This window comes from Adiantum capillus-veneris, chromosome 16, assembly GCF_014529385.1.
Source record: "Adiantum capillus-veneris isolate H3 chromosome 16, ASM1452938v2, whole genome shotgun sequence".
In the NCBI taxonomy this organism is placed as follows: Eukaryota; Viridiplantae; Streptophyta; class Polypodiopsida; order Polypodiales; family Pteridaceae; genus Adiantum; species Adiantum capillus-veneris.
The window spans coordinates 154537030-154559912 of record NC_140946.1 but is presented as its reverse complement, the minus strand read 5'-3'; the positions used below and the strand labels follow the sequence as shown (position 1 = coordinate 154559912).

The 22883-nt window shown below is 43.2% G+C and overlaps 1 protein-coding gene across 1 annotated transcript; it reads right to left on the bottom strand.

Moving 5' to 3' along the window:
- Positions 1-5694: 5694 nt before the first annotated feature.
- On the bottom strand, positions 5695-11010 carry LOC147440097 (pentatricopeptide repeat-containing protein At3g09040, mitochondrial-like). The gene has a single exon (XM_086483852.1). It carries the CDS (start codon positions 10343-10345, stop codon positions 6542-6544), a length of 3804 nt encoding a protein of 1267 aa, XP_086339978.1. The 5' UTR covers positions 10346-11010; the 3' UTR covers positions 5695-6541.
- Positions 11011-22883: the final 11873 nt, after the last annotated feature.

Sequence of the window (22883 nt, the reverse complement as noted above, 5' to 3'; positions counted from 1 at the left end):
AGTCTTTGCACATCCCTACATGGGAGGGGGCGAGCCCTAAAGGTAGGGGATGAGAGAGAAAGCCACACACACACACACACAGGCTCCCTTTACACAAAGGGAATGAGGGACACATGTCAGCTCCCTAGGCCACATGCCCACAAGGTGTGCCCAATTTCTATTGGATGACCCTTGAAGTGGACCAATGAGAATTAAGCTAGAGTAAATCTAGTTTAATTAATTTAAAAATATTTAATAAAAGAAACCAATGAGAATTAAGTCTCCTAGAAGACTATTGGGCAGTCTCCCAAGGGGTCCAATGAGCATTCAAGAGCCTCATGGCTTGCCTGATTCCTATTGGCCAGGAGGCAAAGGGGTCCAATGAGAGTTTAGTTTAATTATTTAATTACCTAAAGCTCTCACAAAAGGGGAAAGGGGGACACATGTCAGAAGGCTATCACTTATGCTGCTTAATTGTAATTGGCTTGACTTGAGGAGGGCCAATGAGGCTTCAGCAAGAGCCATTAGCAAGAGGGCTCGCCCAAGAGAGAGAGAGAGGGGGCTGATTTTTGCAAGGCATTATCACACACACACACTCACACAAGCTCATGTGTGAAGAAAGAGAAGACTATCTCTTCCCAAGCTTTAATGGAGAACTCATCACCTACTCCAAGCTTGTGAGATAGAAGCCTACATCAACACTCTCTTGGCATGTGGATGCAAATCCAACCAAGAGCCAAGCTTCAATGCATGCTCATCTCCTCTACCAAACTAATTACTAAGCTAAGCTATGCTACATATGAGTGATTATGTGAGGAGATGTACATCTTTCTCGTAAGATACTCCTTCTTCCTCTCAATCTACTCTCATACCTTTCTAGCTCTCACCATCTTCGAAGGTGTGTGAGGTCTTGGGTCTGAGAACGGGGATAATTCCAGTTGTGTTTGTTAAGTGTTTTGATTAGTGCATGAAGTTTCCATCTTCATTGCACTAGCTAGTCTTGAAGGAACACAAAGAATTGTATTGTACAATGTCTCTCTTGATGGGAGAAACCATAATACAAAGCCTTTTGGAGGGGGGACCGGCTCCATGAAAATCCAGTCCTCAACTGTTGTCAATAGCTTAATTTCTCTCTCTTTTGAAAGTATTGTCGATGCTATCTAACTAGGTGTTATGCTTTTTGTTGCTCTCTCCACCCAAGCACTCTTGTAATTCTCATTAGGAATCTATTCTAATGAAATGCCCACTATGTTCATGCTAATTTCCGCTACACATAAGTTATTAGGCCATTAAATGTTACAGTAGTAAATTTTTAGGAGTCTTTAGGAGTTCAAGGTGTTTTTATGATTGGAAGTCTGTAGTCCTTGAGAAAGCTTTTTTGAAATACCATCTTTAGGAAGGAATAGCTTATCTTCTTTTGATCATCATGCTCTTAGGAAATTTCATCGTGATTATGTAATCTCTTATTTAAATAAGAGCTCTAATAACTTTGTTGTTACATGCAAAAAGTTCTATTTAGAATGCTTGTTAGGTAAAGTAAGCTCCCCAACTTACAACTTTTGTGATCTTTTGATGGAAGAGGTTATCTTGAAACATCTAAGTCTTTTGGTTTCAAGTGCCATCCGAAATTACCTGTTTTGTATACCGTTTAGAAGCTCCACAAAAATCCTATTAAACGTAGATTCATAGCTGCTTCTTATAACACCTCTCTAATAGAGGTTTCCAAAAGGCTTAGTTATTGTTTCAAAGCCATTCTGCCTAGAGTGAATGTTCTTTGGAAAATCTTCTAAAGGAAACAAACGTACCTATTGACTCAAGTTGGATTTAAATTGATTCAATAGGTAAAATCCCTGTTATAAAGTTTTTGAACTCTTCAAGAAGCATTAATGAGAAATCATCTCCTTTAAGCCTCCAAACTTTTGACTTTTACACTGCTATATATAAAGCTAAATTTAGAGGAGCTTAAATTCAGAATCAAGTCTCTTATCTCAAAGTTTTTGCATACAAGTTTGAGAAGGATAGGTAGAAGGCATTGCCGGTAGAAAAGTCAGCCTTGAATTTGACTTTATGGCTAAAAAGCAAGAATGTAGATGTAGACAAAGGGAGAAAGAGATTCACCAAGATTGTAGATGACATTGACATCATATCTTGGTTTTTCTTTTGGATAATCTATATATAACCGTTGGTAACTCTCTTTTCAAGCAAAATTTTTCATTCCTATGGGCACCAATTGTACTGTTTTTCTTGCCAATTTCTATCTTTTGACATATGAGTTTGATTTTATGGAGCGTCTTATCCTTCGTAACTCTTGCCCAATATTTTTGCACAAGTTATGCAATGTAAGACGCTTTGTTGAAAAAGATTACTCATCATTTTTGTATCGTAGTGAGTTTATTTTTAATGTTTCTTCCTTTGGAATGTACAAGATCTTTAGTAGTAAATCCAATAAAAGTGGAAGCCTAAAATCCCACTTATTGTTTGATTAGTAACACACTATTTTGTTGTTTAGATCTTTAGTGATTTTAGTATTTTTGCTCTTGCTTGACAAATGCTAGCCTTTACCATGGCTCAGTATGCCCATCATCTTTTGAGAGGGTGACAAAAACTCAGCTCGTTGATTTTATAGAGTACATTCAAAGCATGAATAACCTCTATACAAACCTACACCTACTCTTGGGGCACTGACGACGTGAGTAGAGATGTCATATTGTCCAGGCTATGCATGGTAAAGATGATAATCTTATTCTTCCTGTTTGGACAAGCAGCGAAGTTGAGGTCGCATATTGTTTAGTTTTGAACTTTGTACTTCTTTTGTTATATTTAGCCACTTCTAGGTAGGTTGGTAGTAGTATTTATTTCTAGTAATTAGCTTACATTAGGATCCAAGAATTTGTTCCTTCAAGAGTTGTTGTGTGGAGTTTGATTTCTAGGATTAAGTCTTTGACATGTCTTATCTTTGTTAGTTTAAACTTGAAAATTGGTTGCAAGTACTTTAATTTATGCCTTTTCTAAAAGAATTTTTAAGTAAATAATGGTTTGTTTTGTTAGAAAAGAATTTTTAAGTGAATAATGGTTTGTTTTGTTTAGTAGCAGATAGTGTTTTTTTTTGGCGTCTTTTTTGGTTTCTTGTGTCCCTTGATTTTGCATTTGCGTGAGTGTTTTTAGTCACTCTTATAATTCGTAAGTTTAGACTATATTGACCTTATGAAGATATATCATATGTGGTAGGCTATCTGGCATGTGGAATTTCTAGGGAGTATGATCCATATTTATTCTATACTTATGTACCCATGCATCTGGCGTGTGGGAAAACATTGGTTTAGCGTAAGTAAACTGAAAATTTCAAGCTTAACCTCACATTCTTTTGGAGAGATAAACAACAAAGAGGCTTAACTCAATGTGTAGCTACTTGCGGTTAAACACTCTTGTGCCGGAACACTACTAGGATGGTTGACCTCTCGGTAAGTCTTGACATCAAGCGAACGGTAGTCCCTCGCATGTAGCAGAGCCAATGATGCCTTTGTAGCCTCGTAGCCAAGGACTTTGCCTTGGTCGCTACCTTAGAGGAAGTCGTGGGGAGAAGGTGACGGGGTTATGGCTCACACATGCTTTTCAGCTCTCTGTGTTTTGCATCGCTACTTTCGGCTCCCACACCTCTTCTTTCTTTCCGCCCAATGAACTTTCTTGACATATCTTTTTTTGAGTTCTTTTCTCCCGGATTTTCGAGGGCCGTGAAAATATTCAACGCTTACTTTCTTAAATTGTAGATGTTCTCAAAAGCCTTCCCATTTTTCTAGGGTCTACAACGTAAAAGTAGCATAACTTACGGTTTACTTTGAATAGAGCCCCAATCATTAATACATTGAATAATGATCGTAAACTCAAAAAAAAAAAAAAAAAGTGTCTTGAGTGAACGCAAAATTTATTGAAAACAAACTCCCATTAGACAATAGATGGGAGGCATAGTTCCCCTCGAGAATCCTGGCAGTATTTCTTTATCTATTAACAAAAGAGTTATTACCACGAACAAGATGGGTTCCACCTATTGTTTGCTAGAACTTTGATCCTCATCATTTTTATTCACTACGTACTTATGCAAAGCTTAAGAAAGATGGAGGCTTTTCCTCCACCTCAGAGGGACTCAGATGAAGCCCCGTCGCCCACCATGCAGAGGTCACAATACGACTTGCTCTCTCGCCAACAAAGTAAGCGAGCCTTGCAACAGAGGTGGAGCACCTTCAGGCCACCTCTCTATCATCTGCAAGAAGATGATCGGCACTCAGCCCAATAGAGGCAAGGTGCGTGATCTCCTCCAAGTCTGCCTTCTCTCAGAGGTAAAAAGATCATCGATATATAATTTATCGGGTGTGGCTCCTACCATATCGACTTTGAGTCTCCTGAGATGGCATCCAAGGTCATTTTGATGAGCCTGCTGGCCATTTGGGCAGTCAAGGCTCATTTTCAACAGAGGTGCCATGGTTTCGAGCAAGTTTCTAATGTTATTGTCGAGGAAGCAAATTTGTCTATTTCGGTCTACTTCCGCATTTTGACGAGAGAGTACCTCCCCCTGTTATTCTGGATTGGTTCCGAGATTGGCACAATCTTGGAGACCCGGTGTACGACAGCTTCAGTCGTTGCCAAGGCAGCAGGTATACCTGTAATATGCGTTTTGGTTTGGGACACCCACGCTCTTTCAAAGGTAGTCCTACTGCCTAGGGTGAGTGGTGGATGGTTCCATGAGAGAATGGAGTATTCAAGACTCCCGAACCAGTGCTTCATATGCAGATAGATGGACCATCTTGCGAAGGCCTAATTACGTAAGAGAACTTAACCTGCACCACAAACTAAGTCTACCAAGGCAGGCCGGACATAGCAGACAAAGACTCAAGGTGCACAGGCTGGCACCTACTCAGAGACTGGTGCCCAGTCAGCTGATGGATGGCAGCAGGTGCACGGTCGTTTCCGCAAGGGACAGACACACCCCACAGCCCTCTATGGTGGGCAGATTCCGACTAGCCAGTAGCATTGGGTTCATACAGGGATCTGTTTCGATCCTCTACAACAAGATGTCCAAGAGGACACTCCATCCACTTCATCCTCACCACCACTAGTTCCCCCTCCCCCTGCTGTCGTTTTCATCATCCTATGCTCACCTCCCTCTCCCCCACCCTCTTTTCTCGCCCCTCCCATCTCCCTACTCATCTTGTAGCCTCGTCTCCTGGCCCATCTCATACCCCACCACTGGCTCAAGGGCCAAGGCACTCCTCAGTAGCTCGGAGATCTCATGGCTAGTGCTTTTGCTACAAGTTGACTAGCTCGAGAGACAATCCTACTTGAGGATGCCACTTGTGGTGCAGGCTTCCTCTTTTAGTCACTCCCTCAAGGGTTGACTAGCATTGACGTTCGCAGACGATGGGACTTCTTAGGCTACAACTTCACTCGTTTCCTTAGTGACCTATCTCCTGACCTTGAGGCAGCTTGTTTCAGGATACATGTTCTTTTTCGGTAACCAGAGGAACAGATGCCTTAGACACAGCAATTGGTTTTTCATTTCCACTTGATCTATCTTATCCTCAAGGAGGGGGGCACTTTGGATGAGATTCGACAGTGGCGGTCCATCACTATTCTCAACGCAATCTACAAAATTCTAGCTAAGGCTTTGAGTTTGAGAATTTAGACGCTACTGGAGAACATCATACATGAGACACAGACGGGTTTTGTCAACGTGCATAGCATGCTTGACAACATTTTCACCTTCTGGAAGCATGGGAGGCGACTACTCTCGCTCATTTCCGAGGAGAGGATCTTGTGGTGCTCCTCGACTTTGAGAAGGTCTATGATAGAGTTGATTGGGGCTTCCTGAGAGAGTTGTTGGGAGCTCATCTGCAACTTGACACTTTGTTTCGTTTGGAGAGCCCGATGCTTCCGCATCTTCGAGGTTCAATCCGTTCCTCCAGCTGAGACTGTATGAGACATTTAGCCGGAGCTGATCCATGCTCTCAAGGAGTCCTCATTGTACATTTTTTTTTTTTGGGAGACTCCCCCCACATTTTGATGTAGCCCTCTCTAGTAGGGGCAGTTTGTAGACGATTGGGCACTAATGGAAGGATCTTTCCTTGCCAAAAAAAGACAAATTTGAGGATGTAAGTAGCATGACTGACACATACCCTTACATACAATATATTCTGCTAAGAATGGTGATCAATCAACCGTGTGCCTATTGTCCTCATAAAATGAATTTGTAGATTATTTGCACAATTGCCTACGCTTTACATCATTTGTTACACTATAATACATATCATACATGTGCCCTCCCAGATTATAAGCATGGGTTGGGCACGCAGCATGAACCACAGTATATTTGGTTGTAGGGCAGCCAATAAGACGTTTGCAGAAGTTGCTGTAATTTCCTGTCACACAAAATTATACCTTTGTAAACCAAAGAGAGTCCTTCAGACAAACCTGCCCAAACAATTGGAGACAGCAAATCTTTTCTGGTGAACACCAATGATTGCAGCAAGTTGTTAACAATGGATGCTGTGAGCCTCAACGTGCCTTCTATTTACCCTATCCCTTTCAAGTAAAACTGTTTTTCATTTGCTCCATTGTTTTCAGTTTCTTTTGAAAAAAGAGAATCTGCATAGATGTTTGACATCAAGGTGAGCACGGAAGACTCGTACTCTTCCAAGCCAGACAAATTATCAAACGCTTGTACACTCAACTGCGTGTTGCCCCAATTTCGACAAGCACCCAACACAGTACCCCATGCGACCCTATCGGGGTGTGCAGGCATCATGTCCAAGATATGTACAGCTTCCTCAAGTTGACCTGCTCTACCCATAAGATCAACCATGCAGTTGCAGTGCTTAAAAATAACTGCGTTTTCATATTCCTGGTTCATGGTTTCAAACAAGATCTGTCCCTTAACAACAAGGCCAGCATGGCTGCATAAAGAAAGAATACTAAGATATGTGACCTCACTTTGTAAACCCATCTTCCTCATATGTTTCCACAGAGTAAAGACAATTTTTCTTTTCTCTTGGCGTGCATAACCACTCATCAGAGTGTTCCATTTGACAATATCTCCAGAAGGGTCGGCATCAAAAGCCTGTTGCGCATCAACCATGCTCCCACATTTTCCATACATGTCAATGAGTGCCGTTGTCATGATTAGACCATTACCATCAATGGTATGCAAATTGCAGACTTGAGAATGAAATCTTTGACCAGCCTTTAAAGCTGCACTGTTACCGCAAGCCCTGAAAATGCTTACATATGTTCCAAAGTCAGGCAGTATGCCTCGCTCTAGCATCTGTGCATAAATTGACAATGCATCCTCATTGTCTTGTGTTTCAGAAAGTGCCAACATGACTGCATTCCAAGCAACCTCATTTGGAGTTACCCCCTTAACTTGCATCTGCTCCAAACATTGGAAAGCTGTCTCAATAAGTCCACAATCAGCATAACCGACAATCAATGAAGACCAAGAAATCACATCCCGAGTTTCCAATTCATCAAAAACATCCTGTGCCTCTACAATGAGGCCAAACTTCGCATACATGTCAACCAAACTGTTTCCAACATATGGATTTATTTCCAGCCCTTCTCTGATAATTTGTGCGTGCAATTCTTGGCCCTTATCCTGGGCTCCTATGCGTACACAAGCTTTTACCGAGCAAAGAAAACAAACAGCATCTGGAGTAAAGCCTGCTTGTTCCATACGGTCCAGGTATTGCAGGGTCTGTATTACAGATCCATGCTCACTATACCCTGCAATCAATCCAGTCCATGCCGCAGCATCTTGCTCAGAGAGCATTGTGAAAGTCTTTTCAGCCTCCAAAAGCCAGCCACATTTGGCATACATATCCACAAGGGCAGAGCCAATAAAAGACTCCTTTTCTAGTCCAAAGATAATTATTTGTCTATTGATGTCCTGGCCCTTGAAGATAGCTTTAAGACCTCCACAGGCATTCAACATACGAACCAGTAAGAGAGCAGTCGGGGACAACTCCTCACATTCCAGGTTTTCTAGGCAGGCCAAAGCAGTATCATAGAGATTGTGCTCAACATATCCTGAGACAAGGGCACTCCAAGAAATGACATCCCGACCAGGCAGCGTGTCAAACACATCCTGTCCTTCTGCAAGCATGCCAAGTTTAGCATACATGTCTATCAATGTGTTTCCAATCATCAGGTTGGTCTCCAAATTATCGTTCACAATTTGTGCATGCAGCTTTAGTCCTTCATTCAAAGCTCCCAAGTCAATAACAGCTTTCAAACTGCCTACATATGTAATCTCATCCATACATACATCCTCTTGCTGCATTCTCTCTAAATACTTCATTGCTTCACCTCCCAAACCATGTTCCACATGACCGAAGATTAGTGTGTTCCATAATGCCACATCTCTGATGAGCAAACTCTCGAACACTTTGCAAGCCTCTGTGAGGGAACCACATTTGACATACATATCCACTATTGCGTTTCCAACAATACTCTCTCCTTGAAATCCCTTTTTGACAATGTTGGTGTGAAATTCCCGGCCCTTCTTCACATTTTCCAGAATAGCGCAAGTTTGTAAACCACAGACCAAAGTGATGGCATTAGCTGTCACACCCTCTGATTGCATCTGCTGCCAGCAAGCAAGAGCTTTCTCGCCATAACCATGGTCAGCATAGCCTGCAATCATTGTGTTGCATGAGATCGTATCTCTGACCACTAGACTGTTAAAAAGATTTTCTGCCTCAATAAACATGCGGCATCTGGTGTACATATAAATTAGTGCATTGCTCACATACGAGTTCCTTTCAATTCCATGCTTAATCACTTTGTCGTGTAACCTTTGGCCATTCTCACTGTCGGATACCATGCCACATCCTTTCAAGCTACACACGAATGTGATAGGATTCAGAGAACAACCTTCATGTTGCATTGCTTGCACGCATGAAAGTGCCTGTGCACCACGACCCTGTTCACCATAGCCACCAATTAGAGCATTCCACGGAACGCTGTCTCGGACTGGCATAGCACGGAGGACATCATGTGCCTCCGCCAGTAAGCCAAACTTAGCATACATATCGACCAGGGCGCTTCCAACAAGATAGCTACTTTCAAACCCCTCTTCAGCAACCTCCATGTGTATCAGTTGGCCCCTACGTGTATCACCCAGTCCATTGCATGCTTTTAAACCTGAAACAAAAGCTATTGCATCAGGAAACACACCCTCCACCTTCATTTGTTCAAAGCATTCCAATGCCTCATTGCCAAATTCAAGCTCACTGTAACCCAAAAGCAGTGCAGTCCAGGACACTACATCGTTGGTTGGAAGTTGGTCAAAGACTCTTTGTGCTTCATGCATAGAACCACACTTTGCATACATGTCTAACAATGTGTTTCCCACAGAAAGGTTGTTTTCCAATCCTGCATACACAATGTCTGTGTGTATTTCTTGCCCATTTTGCAACGCTCCTATGCTGCCACAAGCTTTCAAGCCACAAAACAGTGTAATGGCACTTGGGAAAAATCCCTTCCCCTTCATTTCTTCCAGAAAACTCAGTGCTTCCTCCTCAAGGCCCTGTTCTGAATACCCACTAATAAGTGCAGTCCATGATACTATGTCTGGATCACGCAACTCATCAAAGACATCTCGTGCTTCCATGGGTAATCCGCATTTGGCATACATGTCCACCAAAGAATTGCCAACAAAAGACACTGTCTCAAATCCTTGTTGAATAATCTCTGCATGTATTTTCTTGCCTTTGTCAGATTTTCTCAGTTTGGTACAAGATTTCAACAGAGTCACAAGGGTGAAGGAACTCGGATGCACACAATTCACTTGCATTGCTTCAAACAGTTCCAAAATGAGAAGAAACTCTTCACGCTCATAGAACCCTTGTATCATGGAAGTCCAAGCAATCTCAGTCCGCTCATCAAGTCTTTGAAATGCTTGCTGAGCAAGAGGCATGTCTCCACAACAAACAAACATAGTTACCAGATGGTTTGCAAGCACATTCTGGGCTTCTAGACCATGATCACACATCTGCAAGTGTACTCGCTTAGCTCGAGATAAATCCTTCTCTTTCCTGCACTTCTGCACGATCGACATTATATCATTGACGTCCGGTACCTTCACCATCCAGTCCAAAAGGTCTGCAGCTTCATTTGAGTGCCATGTGTCACAATTTGAGCAGTACGATTCTGTGGCATCCTCCTGAAATCGACAAGAAACGCTGGCAATGCGGTCGCATCTAAGCTGAGAATTTGATCCTCTCATAAGAGTGGAGGGGGAAGACCCCTGCCAGAGTGAAACTGAAACGCATTCCATATGTTCTGATGGCAAGTAATTCAGTTGAAAGATGCAGCACATGATTTACATATCAACTAGGTAAGACTTTTTGCAGGTTCAAGCTTTGGAAGTTTTTGTAATGCGCCCACACCTATAAAACCATCTGACCCCACAATGCACTCCGTGTTCGACTCGATGTTCTAGCTGCTTGATCCAGAAACCCCCTTCGGCCAATCTTGGAGATGGAAACAAGGACTCTCTCTCTCTGGTCGCTGCAACCCCCCCGCCCCGCCCCCGCCCCCGGGCTTGTCTGCTGCTCCAACGCGTCTCAGCACCCGACCCTTGGTTGCCCCCACTGCTCGCTGCCTGCTCGTCATCCCCCCACTGCACAATTCGTCTGCTGCTCCATCACGTCTCAGGCCTTTGGTTGCTGTCTGACCTGCCGGACCCTTGGTTGCCACTGCACTGCCCAGCCAACCCAGCCTCTTGAACCTTAGGCCAAGGTAAGGCGGGCAGACGTGGCTGCACTTTCTGATACGCTGTGCAAAACGGACAGAGGACAATTTTTTGAACAGGGGGTCTTCTGCCAGCTCAGCCAAAATCAGTCACCGAACCAAATACGCTGTACACTGCGCTGGAAATTACACGCTTTTTAAAAATACTAGTGGGGCCGCCTCTCTCTTGCGCTCTTTCTTTGTCTGTTCTCTGTGTGCCTGGAGGTGCAAAAAGCACTCAGTGCTGCCTCGTCTCTCCCCCTCTCTCCCTCTTTATCGCGTGCAAAGGGGTTTGTTTTTGTCTTGGACTTTAGCCTTCAGATGGCAGATTGTTATTACGTTAGTAGATACAAATATAGATATAGATTATGCAAATGGGTGTTCTAATACTCTCTCTCTCCCTCTCACTCTCAATGAGACTACAACATTGATGCCAAAGAACATTGTGAAGGAGGAGGTGGTCAAACTTGAAGATAAGGCGGTGTCCTACATTACAAACACCCTCAACGTCATCATCAACCGGATATCGAAAGAGGTCGAAGCGTTGACCAAGGAAGCGTAATTTATGGAAGATTGAGAAGGAGAAGTGGGAAGAGGAGAGAGAGAATGAGAAAGAAGAATGGAAGAAAGAAAAGGAAGAGTTGAAGGAGCAAATCGAACTCCTCCGTGCTTCTATTGCATCCTCCCGCCCCCGCCCCCCCAAAGAAGGAAAGATCAAAGCAAAAGCCAAGGAATCCCTCAAGGAGGAGATCACCAAAGCTCTCATGGCAAGCATCGACGACAAATTGGAGGCCACCAAGGAAGGATAGGCCGAAGTAGTCAAGAAGAATATAAAAAAAGAGGTGAGAGCGAGAGCCCAAAAAGATGAGGCACTCATTATACATAAAACCGTTGAGAAGGAGAAGATGCGACAAGCCTGCCGGCTCAACGAGTGACTGGTATCAAAGAAGCGGAGGGATACACCCGAGAGCGATGGAGAAAGCCTTATGCATGAAACTCGGGTATAAGGAAGAAGAGGAGCTATCCTTCTCCAAAGCTTGAAGAGTCGGAAAAGACTTATAGAAAACAACCCTAATCCTCCAATTCGCCTCCGAGGAGTCTCAAACCTCATTCATCCGAAAGAGGGCCATCTTGAGAGATCTAGAGGGCCCTCCTATTTACCTTGACGACAATCTCACAAAGATACAATAAGACCACCGCCGTGCATGCATGCCTAGAGTCAAAAAAACTCGCAAAGAAGGGAAGAAGGTGGTATAGCGACATGGTAGGGTCAACATCGATGGGATGGCAAGACCATCGCATAGGGACTTGCGGTCTATGAGACACATGAGGAGATCCACATTGCGGTTTGGAACTGCAATGGGGATCTATGGACACATCTAGAAAGGCTTGAGGAGGTGATGAGAGGACGAGACGTTATTCTCCTGACAGAGACACATGAGAGCCCAGAGCACAGTCTACCAAGGATTCATGGCTTTCAGTGGGAGTCCTCACATGGAGGGAGTACTCGCCAACACACTACACCAAGATTGGGAGGGGTGGCTATACTCTTCCGACAGAGAATCCATAGTAGGATACAGATTGTTGCACGCGACCCGCAGGCTCGCTATCTTTGGATTCCTCTTTGAGCTATCACGAGACATAATCATCTACATTGCCCTCTGCTACTTCCCCCCCTCAGGCTCCAAATTTGCTACTACAGGGATGAAGAAGGATGGGGAAGAGAGACCATCCCCATACACATGCTTGTCAGACGACATTATGGAGTACTCTACATTGGGGGAAGTCTTTTACATGGGCAATTATGTGACTATCACGTGAGTGGAACAGAAGGGGTTATTAAATATCAATTTTTTCTCACAGTTTTACATACAAAAGGGTACTATAAAAGAAAATTGGAAAAAAAAATACAGATTGAATAGTAAATGGGTGTATTTTATTTGTCAAAAATTTATAGATAAGGATTTTTATAAATAGTTCTTGAACGCACGTGATATACACAATTTATACATGGTGACCCCCCCAAACTCAAGGGAGACTTCAATGCCAGGACATGTTGTGGCCAGTGTGAGCCATACGACACAGAGGGCCCTATGAGACTACATGCCACATAGGAGGAGGCTACCATGGGAGATTTAGGAGACATGCTCCGCATCCCGCATCACAGAGTACGGCCATCATTTGCTCAGGTTAGGCTCTCAACACTGTATCGTTATTTATAACAAGATGGCCCAATGGCCCACCTTGGACCCAACCACACCTATCTTGCGCTCTCCCTCTGTCATAATAATCAATATCTAATTCTCCTAAATGATTTTCTCATGTTAAACTAATCATTTAATATGGGGAAGTGCCAGGGGAGAAAAAGCTAGAATATTGGTTAAGCTAGCAGACCGGCCACAGTAGGGATCCAAAGGAGGGAAAATAGGGATCCAAAGGGGGGGCCATCTGCAAAAGAGCCATGTGCAACAATGGGCTAAAAAGACCCTAAGGTTCAGCCCATTAAGACTTCCAAAATGCTAAGGTTTCAAAATTCAAAGGTTATGTCCAAAGGTCAACCCTAGGGGAATTGGATGCTTTGTGTGGGTACAAAAAAGTCTTTTGTAATCCCTACTTAGGAGGGGCGAGCCTTTCTTGTAGGGGATGAGAGAGAAAGCCACACACACACACACACACGAGCTCCCTTTACACAAAGGGAATGAGGGATACATGTCAGCTCCCTAGGCCAGATGCCCAGAAGGTGTGCCCAATTCCTATTGGATGGCCTTGGAGGTGGACCAATGAGAATTAGGCTAGAGTAAATCTAGTTTAATTAATTTAAAAACACTTAATAAAAGAACCAATGAGAATTAAGTCCTCTAGAAGACTATTGGACAGTCTCCCAAGTGGTCCAATGAACATTCAGCAGCCCAATGGCTTGCCTGATTCCTATTGGCCAGGAGGCAAAGGGGTCCAATGAGAGTTTTGTTAAATTATTAAATTACCTTAAGCTCTCACAAAAGGGAAAAGGGGGACACATGTCAGAAGGCTATCACTTATGCTGCTTAATAATCATTGGCTTGACTTGGGGAGGCCCAATGAGGGTAGAGGAAGAGCAAATAGCAAGAGGGCTCGCCCAAGAGAGAGAGGGGGCTGATTTTTGCAAGGCATTATCACACACACACTCTCACACAGTCTATGTGAGAAGTAAAGAAGACTATCTCTTCCCAAGCTTTAATGGAGAGCTCATCACCTACTCCAAGCTTGTGAGATAGAAGCCTACATCGACACACTCTTGGCATGTGGATGCAAATCCAACCAAGAGCCAAGCTTCAATGCATGCTCATCTTCTCTACCATGCTAATTACTAAGCTAAGCTATGCTAATATGAGTGATTATGTGAGGAGATGTACATCTTTCTCGTAAGATACTCCTTCTTCCTCTCAATCTCCTCTCATACCCTGCTAGCTCTCACCATCTTCGAAGGTGTGCGAGGTCTTGGGTCTGAGACCGGGGATAATTGATGTTGTGTTTGCTAAGTGTTTTGCTTAGTGCATGAAGCTTTCATCTTCATTGCACTAGCTAGTCTTGAAGGAACACAAAGAATTGCATTGTACAATGTCTCTCTTGATGGGAGAAACCATAATACAAAGCCTTTTGGAGGGAGGACTGGCTCCATGCAAATCCAATCCTCAACTGTTGTCAATAGCTTAATTTCTCTCTCTTTTGAAAGTATTGTTCATACTATCTAACTAGGTGTTATGCTTTTTGTTGCTCTCTCCACCTAAGCACTCTCGTAATTCTCATTAGGAATCTATTCTAATGAACTGCCCACTATGTTCATGCTGAATTCCGCTACACACAAGTTTTTAGGCCATTAAATGTTACATTGGTATCAGAGCACAAGGTTTCTCTTTTCTTGCTCAAGAAGGGAGGTCCTGAAGCTAGCTATAAATGGTTGGTATTATTAATTGCCTGTGAGTAAGTAGAATAGGGATTTTTCAACCTTGCAGTGCGCCTGCCTTCGTGCAGTTAACGGGGCATCACCGTCAAGAGCTATGGTCTTAATAGTGGAGTCCTACGGGGATTTCCTATGGCTTAACCACTATTGAGCTATTAGAAGCTTGACAGGAGCCGGTGTTGTTTTGGTGTTGAAAGACCCTCTCTTCTATTCCTTACAATTAATGGTATTCGAGCCACGGGTACAATAGCTTGAGTGCTTTTTCTAAAGGGGTAAAGAGGAGTAGCAACTAGGGCTTGAAGTACCAAAGTACACCTAAAAAGTTTACACCTAAAAGTTGTTAGAATGGCCGACAATAGTAAAGAGAGTGAAATTAATGTTGATAACTTTGATTTTGCTAATGAGCAAGCTACTAATGATGCTCCGATGCTTGTTAACTATCTTGTTTCTAGGCTTCAACAAGCCATGGGCAATCCATCTCTCCAAAGTGAAGTGCAACGGCAGCTCCCTGCTTACGGGATTCTCCAAGCTCATTACCATGATGAGAGAACACCTAGAAAGACTCCTTGTAAGACTCCCAAAAGAGGTCTCTCTCCGATTCAGGAAGAAGAAGAGAATCCATATGAAGGGCTCAAGAATTTACTTCTTGATGATGCATCTTCTTCCCAAAGGAGAACTCAAGAGCCTCCATCGAAGGAACGAGAAAGAAGTGAGTCTCCCGCCACCTCGGCGGAGATGGCTCCACGAAGACGACGGGCTAAACGCTCTCCATCACCACCAAAGCAGAGAAGACCATCACACTCTTCTCCACGCCATAATTCAAAGAGCGATGATAAAAAGCAAGAGAAGAAAAAGGCAAGAAAGAGGACACCCTCTTCTCCATCTTCTTCATCCTCTTCCTCTTATGAAAGTGATGGTGAAGACAACGAAGATCAAGACAAGAAAAAGGCGAGAAAGAGGTCACCCTCTTCTCCACCTTCTTCAAATTCTTCACCTTCTGAAGAAAGTGATGGTGCAACCTTTGAACCATCAAAAAGAAGAGGCCATAGAAAATCCTATGCCGCATGGAAGAGGTCGTCCAAGCTGAAGAAATTCAAAGAGGGAGGGAAGAGCATCTCTTTCCTTAACTATGATGGTACCTTTGGTGCTACGGACAAAGTCTTGGCCTTTATCCAACAGTTTGATGCGGCGTTTGGAGATGAGGGTTTCACGGAGTCCTCCAAGCTACGCCATGTAGCTATGCACTTTCAAAAGTCCGCCAGACAATGGTGGTCTAGCCTACGAGCCAACGGTGAAGCTCCACGAACATGGAAAGCTTTAAGAGCTTCCATTATGAAGCAGTTTCTGGCCACCGATGCCAAAGACAAAGTACTCACCGAATGGTGAAGCTTAAAGCTCTCTCCCTATGAATCCATCCACAAATATGTAGACAAGTTTTGGGACCTACAACTCAAAGCCACTTTCTTCAAAAAGTTGGATTTTGGAGAGCAAAAGCAACAATTTTGTGCGGGCTTAACTGAAGAAATGGCGGAGTATGTCAACTCCCAAAGGCCACGTACCATATCGGCAATAATACACCATACTATGGTGGCCTCTTGAATCAATTTTCAAACGGGGGCTAAAAGAAGTAATAAGCCCCTGGAAAACAAGGGTTCCAATGAGCCTAAGGGGAAGGACAATGTCCAAAAGTCTCCTAAGGGCAACTCCAACAAAGCTAAAGAGAAGGTAGTTTACAAAGGTAAAAACAAACTCTCTTGAGCGTTATCGCAAGGATAACCGGTGTTTGAAGTGCGGCGAACAAGGGCATGCGTACCGCCCACTTACCTGGGCAACCACATTGGGCTTTATACCCCAACAACCTCCCACTTAAAGTCCAATGTGGTACTTTAAGTGTGAGAGAAGCTACTATACAAGCTAATATACAAGAGATGTAGAGAAGTGATGTACTACCCTACACCTAACTGCTTGCGAAAATGTGCAAAGCTCTCTGAGGGAAGTCCTTTTGTAAGTAGATGAACAGGATTTTCTGTGCTGTGATCTTTGACAAGCTGAAGTTGCTTATCCTCCAGCATTTCCCTGATGAAATGATACTTCACATCCACATGCTTTGTCTTTGAGTGATAAACTGGATTGCGAGCCAATTGTATAGCACTTTGACTATCACAATATAACACAGGCATCTCTTCTTTGATTCCCAAATCTGTTACTAGTCGATTAAGCCAAATTGATTCTTTGCATGCCTCTGATGCTGCAACATATTCAGCCTGTGTAGTAGACTGAGTAACACAATCTTGTAATCTAGAATGCCATGATACTGCTCCACCAGCCAATGTAAAGACATACCCTGACGTAGACCTTCGGTTGTCTAAGTCACCTGCATAATCTGAGTCTGTAAAACCCTTTACACTTAGCTCCTGACTCCCATAGCATATACACATACTCTTTGTAGCTTTCAGGTATCTCAATATTCCTTTCACTGCCTCCCAATGTTTCTTGCCTGGGTTTGACATGTATCGACTTACTACTCCCACTGCAAATGCAATGTCTGGGCGAGTAGCAATCATTGCATACATCAAACTACCCACTGCAGACGCATATGGAATCTTATCCATTTCAGCCTGTTCTTCCTTAGACAAAGGACAATCTTGTTTGCTAAGTTTCACATATGGTGGCAATGGAACACTCAATGCCTTTCCCTTCTCCATATTGAAACGTTGCAAAACCTTGTCAATATACTCTGTTTGAGATAACCAAATCAACTTCTTTGATCTGTCTCTCTCAATGCGCATACCAAGTATATGACTTGCCTCACCCATGTCTTTCATGTCAAGAGATTTTGCCATCTTTGACTTCAAAGCTGAAATTTCTTCCAAGTGCTTGCCAACAATCAACATGTCATCCATATACAAAATAAGGATCAGCCAACTGCCATCCTTAGCCTTCTTTGTATATAGACAGTGATCGAACTCACTACGTTTGTAGCCTTGAGAAAGCATAAACTTGTGGAATTTATGGTACCATGCCCTCGGTGATTGTTTTAAGCCATAAAGACTCTTTAACAACTGGCATACCCAATCTTCCTTGCCTTTCTCAACAAACCCTTCTAGCTGCTGCATGTAAATTTCCACATCTAAATCACCATGAAAGAACGCTGTCTTGACATCCATTTGGTGCAACACCAAATCTAATATGGCAACCAATGCAAGAAAGCATCTCAATGTAGTCAGATTGACCACCGGAGAGAAGACTTCCTCAAAGTCAATGCCTTGTTCTTGCTTAAAGCCCTTGGCAACAAGCCTTGCTTTGTACTTTGGCTGACTATCATGAGCGGTGATCTTATACCTGTAAACCCATTTACAAGGTAGAGCCTTTTTGCCCTGTGGTAATTTAACTAGCTTCCATGTTTTGTTTTTATGCAGAGCTGTCATCTCTGACTGCATGGCCAATTGCCAATTCCCGGAGTCCTTCATTTGCACTGCTTCCTTGTAACATGAAGGCTCATTGCAATCAGTCAACATGACATAGTTCATAGATGGAACAAACCTATCAGGAGGTCGTGTGACATGTCCAGATCTACACACAATAGGTGGCTCAGGCTCAGCCACAACCTGTGGTTCCACTCTATCGTGTCCTTGCTCCTCTTGAGCCCTGACATTATGTCTTGCACGTGCAGGTCCATCTTCTTGGAAGACAACTCTTCTAATCTCCTCAACCCTCTCTGGTTTAGAATGATATTTGGATTCATTAAAGTGAACATCATTGCTGCGGACAACCTTTCTGGATTCGGGATCCCAAAGTCTGTACCCCATCTCACCAGAATTACCATAGCCTAGAAAGATGCACTTTCTACTCTTTGGCTCAAGTTTGTTCCTAAATTCCTTTGGAACCTGAGTATATGCCTCACAGCCAAAGACTCTGAGATGCTTGTATGAGGGCATTTTGCCTGACCATACCATCTCTGGCACTGAATTCTTCTGCAAAACCTTGCTAGGAGATCTATTTACAAGATGAACAGCTGTTGATACAGCTTCAGTCCAAACCCCATTTGGCAGCTGTGCATTAGACAACATACTTCTGACCTTCTCTTGTATGGTCCTATTCATCCTCTCAGCAACACCATTTTGAGGAGGATTGTAAGGAGCAGTAAGTTTACGTTTTATACCTTTTGACTCAGAAAAGTCCTGAAAGGCCTTCGAAACATACTCTCCACCATTGTCAGTGCGTAAGAATTTAAGCTTCTTGCCACTCTGATTCTCCACAAGTGTCACAAACGTTTTGAAAACACTAAACGCTTCATCCTTGTGCTTGAGAAAGTAAACCCATACTTTCCTCGAGTAATCATCTATAAATGTCATAAAGTAAGAAGCTCCCCCTAAAGATAGGTTAGGCATAGGTCCACACAAATCACTATGAACAAGTGCCAACTGTGTATCTCTTCTACTGCTTCTATGCTTATGTGGCTGCTGTGTTTGCTTACCATACAGACAATGTTCACAGAATTCAAAATCATTAAATGAAAATCCAGGCAAATAACCAGAACGAGACAAGATTTCCATTCCCTTCTTGGACATATGTCCTAACCGGCTATGCCACAAAGAAACGTTCGGCTACTCGGTTACATTGATTACATTTTTAGAGACATTTGATACATAAATCATGTAAATTCCTCCAGACTTTACTCCATGTGCTACTGTCATAGAACCCTTGGATATCTTCCACATGTTCTGTCCAAAAGTGGTGACATAGCCAGCATCATCAAGTAAACCTGTGCTGATCAAGCTCTTTGTAATTGCGGAACATGTCTCACATTCTTCAGCGTGAAAGAAGAGCCATTCTGAAACTTCAATTGTACATCTCCAACACCTAAGATCTCACATGTCTGCCAATTGCCTAGCCGAACATGATCTTTAGTGGTCACATAAGAGGTAAACCACTCCTTGTTTGGAGACACATGAAGTGATGTCCCTGAGTCTATAATCCAGTCACTCAGTGCATTTCCATCAGATGCTGTAAGAAGAGCTGAGTCCATTGTATTCTTCAAGAAGTAGATGTCTCCTGACACTAGACTGTCATCCTCTGCAACAGTGTTTGTCACATTTATTTCTTGAATCTTCACTGAGGACTTGTTCTTCTCACCATGGTCTTCAGCTTTCTCTTCGCCTTTTTCTACTTTCCATTCTCTGCAGTCTCTTTTCATGTGACCCTTCTTGCCACAATGGTAGCATTCTATGTCACTCTTGCCTTTAGCACTGCGGGACTTGCTACGAGACTGATTCCTCTTTCCACCTTTGTACTTTTCTTTGGTCCTTCCCCTGACAACTAAGGCTGTTCCTTTGCTTTTGTCCATTGGCTTTCTATTGGTTTCTTCAGTAAGCAGACTTCCTTCTACACCTGCTATGTTCAAACCATCTGGAGGTGCAGAATTACTCAAAGCTGTGCGAAAAGTGTCCCAACTTTCCGGTAATGTGATCAACAGGAACATAGCTCTAATAGGTTCATCAAACTTGACACCTTGAGGTGACAACTGACTATAGATTGTGTTGAATTCATTCAGATGATTGGACATAGGTGTCCCTTCTTTCATCTTCAAGTCAACAAGCTTCTTAAGCCAGTATACCTATGAAGCTGCACTCTGCTTCTCATAAAGATCACTCAGCTTTAACCATGCTTGATAAGCCGACATCTCGTCTGCTACATTGAAGTAAACACTTTCTGCCAAAGTCAACATAATGGTAGAAAGTGCCAATTCATCCATTTCGCTCCATTCATCTTTGTCCATATCTTGTGGTTTTATCCCCTTGAGCTTTATAGGTTTTATCTGCTTCTTTTGTACCAACACGTGCCAAATCTGCTTCTTCCACAATGGGAAATTGGTTCCATCCAGCTTCTTGATATTGTAAAGAGCAATGTCCTGTGATCCAGCCATAGCTACGCTTCACAGTAGTTTACTTTTCTGGGAAAAATTCGGCAGAGTTTCCCCTGTAAACTGACCTCTGAACCAATATCAACCTATCAAATGAACCAAGAAAGCTTCAGATTCTGCAGAAATTTTAATAGAGTCTCCTTTGTAAAATAGCTCTGGTGTACTAAAAACAGACCAAAAACAGCTCAAAAAACCACTGTCTCTCTGACACTGTAAGCTGCGGGTAAACCTGTCCTGCACCTGTACTGTCTCTCACTGTCCTGTAAGCATAGACTGTGACAATGCCTCAACGGCAGTAAAGCAAAGATGCAATCCCAACTGTCTAACTCACAGTCAATACATCCTAGCTGCCTATCTAAGGGTGCTCGAGGGATCGCTCCAAGACCTGTATCAGCAAAAGGATCTCAACATTCGAGAATCCCCCAGCTCAATAAAACCTCACTCGACCCTCAACAAAGGCTGCAGTAAATCTGACAGTACATAGACTTCCCACAAAGTCATACATCCACAAATTTCCCACTATATGTTGTAACCGCTGCGACAGTTGTTTGCTGCGTGACTCACAGCCAGCAAACCCTCAACAAACATACATCATCTCTGACAATACATCCCATGTGGAAGTACCTGCAATGTCAGGATGAAATCTGGAATATCAAGCAGCAAACACAAGCTACCTGATGAACTAATGGATGTCGCCTACAGTCTGTGTGTAGATGCGCATGTGTCATATGTGACACTCCTCCAAGAACTGTGAGCCGTCCTTCGATGTGTAGACAGCCACAAATCAACACTCTGGGAGTGTCGATATCCTCATCACCTGCAGTCGTAGGCCGAAAACCCCAAATTTGAAGACTCGGATCTACACCCGTCGAGACCACGTAGTCGAAAATGGCCTGCGCAGACCTTTGTCGAAGCCGAACGGTGGCCGTGTCTTCGCCTGTCGAATTTCACTCCAATCTGAGTTGGTGACTCTAGCCTCCTGCAGTGCTGCCCCGAGCCTCGATTTGAGCTCTGATACCAGTTGAAAGAGTACGAGCGGAAGTGCGATGCGAGAGAGAGTGCGAGAAGAAGCGCATGCCGATATGGTGAACTCACTCTACTGTAATGTGTAGACCATAGTGAGTTCTTATTAGGTTTTTACAAAAGAATATGTGTACATACCTGGCGGCCCGCCCACTTACCTGGGCGACCACATTGGGCTTTATACCCCAACATCCATAGCCACTCACAATGACCTATCTTCAATGATAGATGAGTACGCTATTGATCCCGATTTTAGAGATGTGATTTCAGCCCTTGCATTAGGGAAGAAAGAAGAACCATTTACTTTACAAGATGGTTATCTTCTCTATGGCAATAGACTATGCGTTACTAACTCACTACGTGAGAAAGTAATGTATGAATCTCATGCTCCACCTTATGCGGGGCATAGAGGGATTCAGTCTACCTTAAAGGGAATTGAAACATATTTCTATTGGCCTACCATGAAAGTGAACATACAAGAGTATGTTTCTAAATGTGTGGTATGCCAAAAGACAAAATTTGATAGAGGGAAGCAACTTGGATTGCTTCCACCCTTGCCAATCCCTAATTCACCATGGGAGAGCATATCCATGGATTTTATCTTTGGATGCCTAAGTCTATCCATGGGAATATGGGAATATGGACGATAGTAGACAGGTTCACTAAACAAGCTCATTTTATACCTGTCAAAAAGACTATCAAAGCCCATCAAATGGCAACCCTCTTCATTTCCCAAATTTTCAAGTACCATGGCTTGCCAATGTCCAAGTGTCGGATAGAGATCCTAGAATGACCAGTAATTTTTGGAAGGGTCTCTTTGAGAATTTAGGGACAAGGCTAAACTTCTCTTCGGCCTATCATCCACAAACGGATGGCCAAAGTGAAATAGCCAACCTAACAATTCTCGATCTACTAAAAGCCTATGTAACGGAAGTAGATCAAAGACCCCAATGGGAGAAGTACTTACCCTTAGTGGAGTATGCTTACAATAACACTGTACATACTTCCACGGGAAAAGCACCTTTTGAGGTAATTCAGGGGAGATCAAAAAGTCCCTTGCTACTTAAGGTACATGGGAAGATCTTTGCTGTAGATGAGTATAGCCGAGACCTACAAGAATCTTTTCAAAAGATTAAGGATGCTATCTCTATCTCACAGCAAAGGCAAAAGGCTGCTGCTGACAAGCACAGAAGAGCCCAAGCCTTTAAAGAAAATGATTGGGTCTTATTAAAGTTTCCC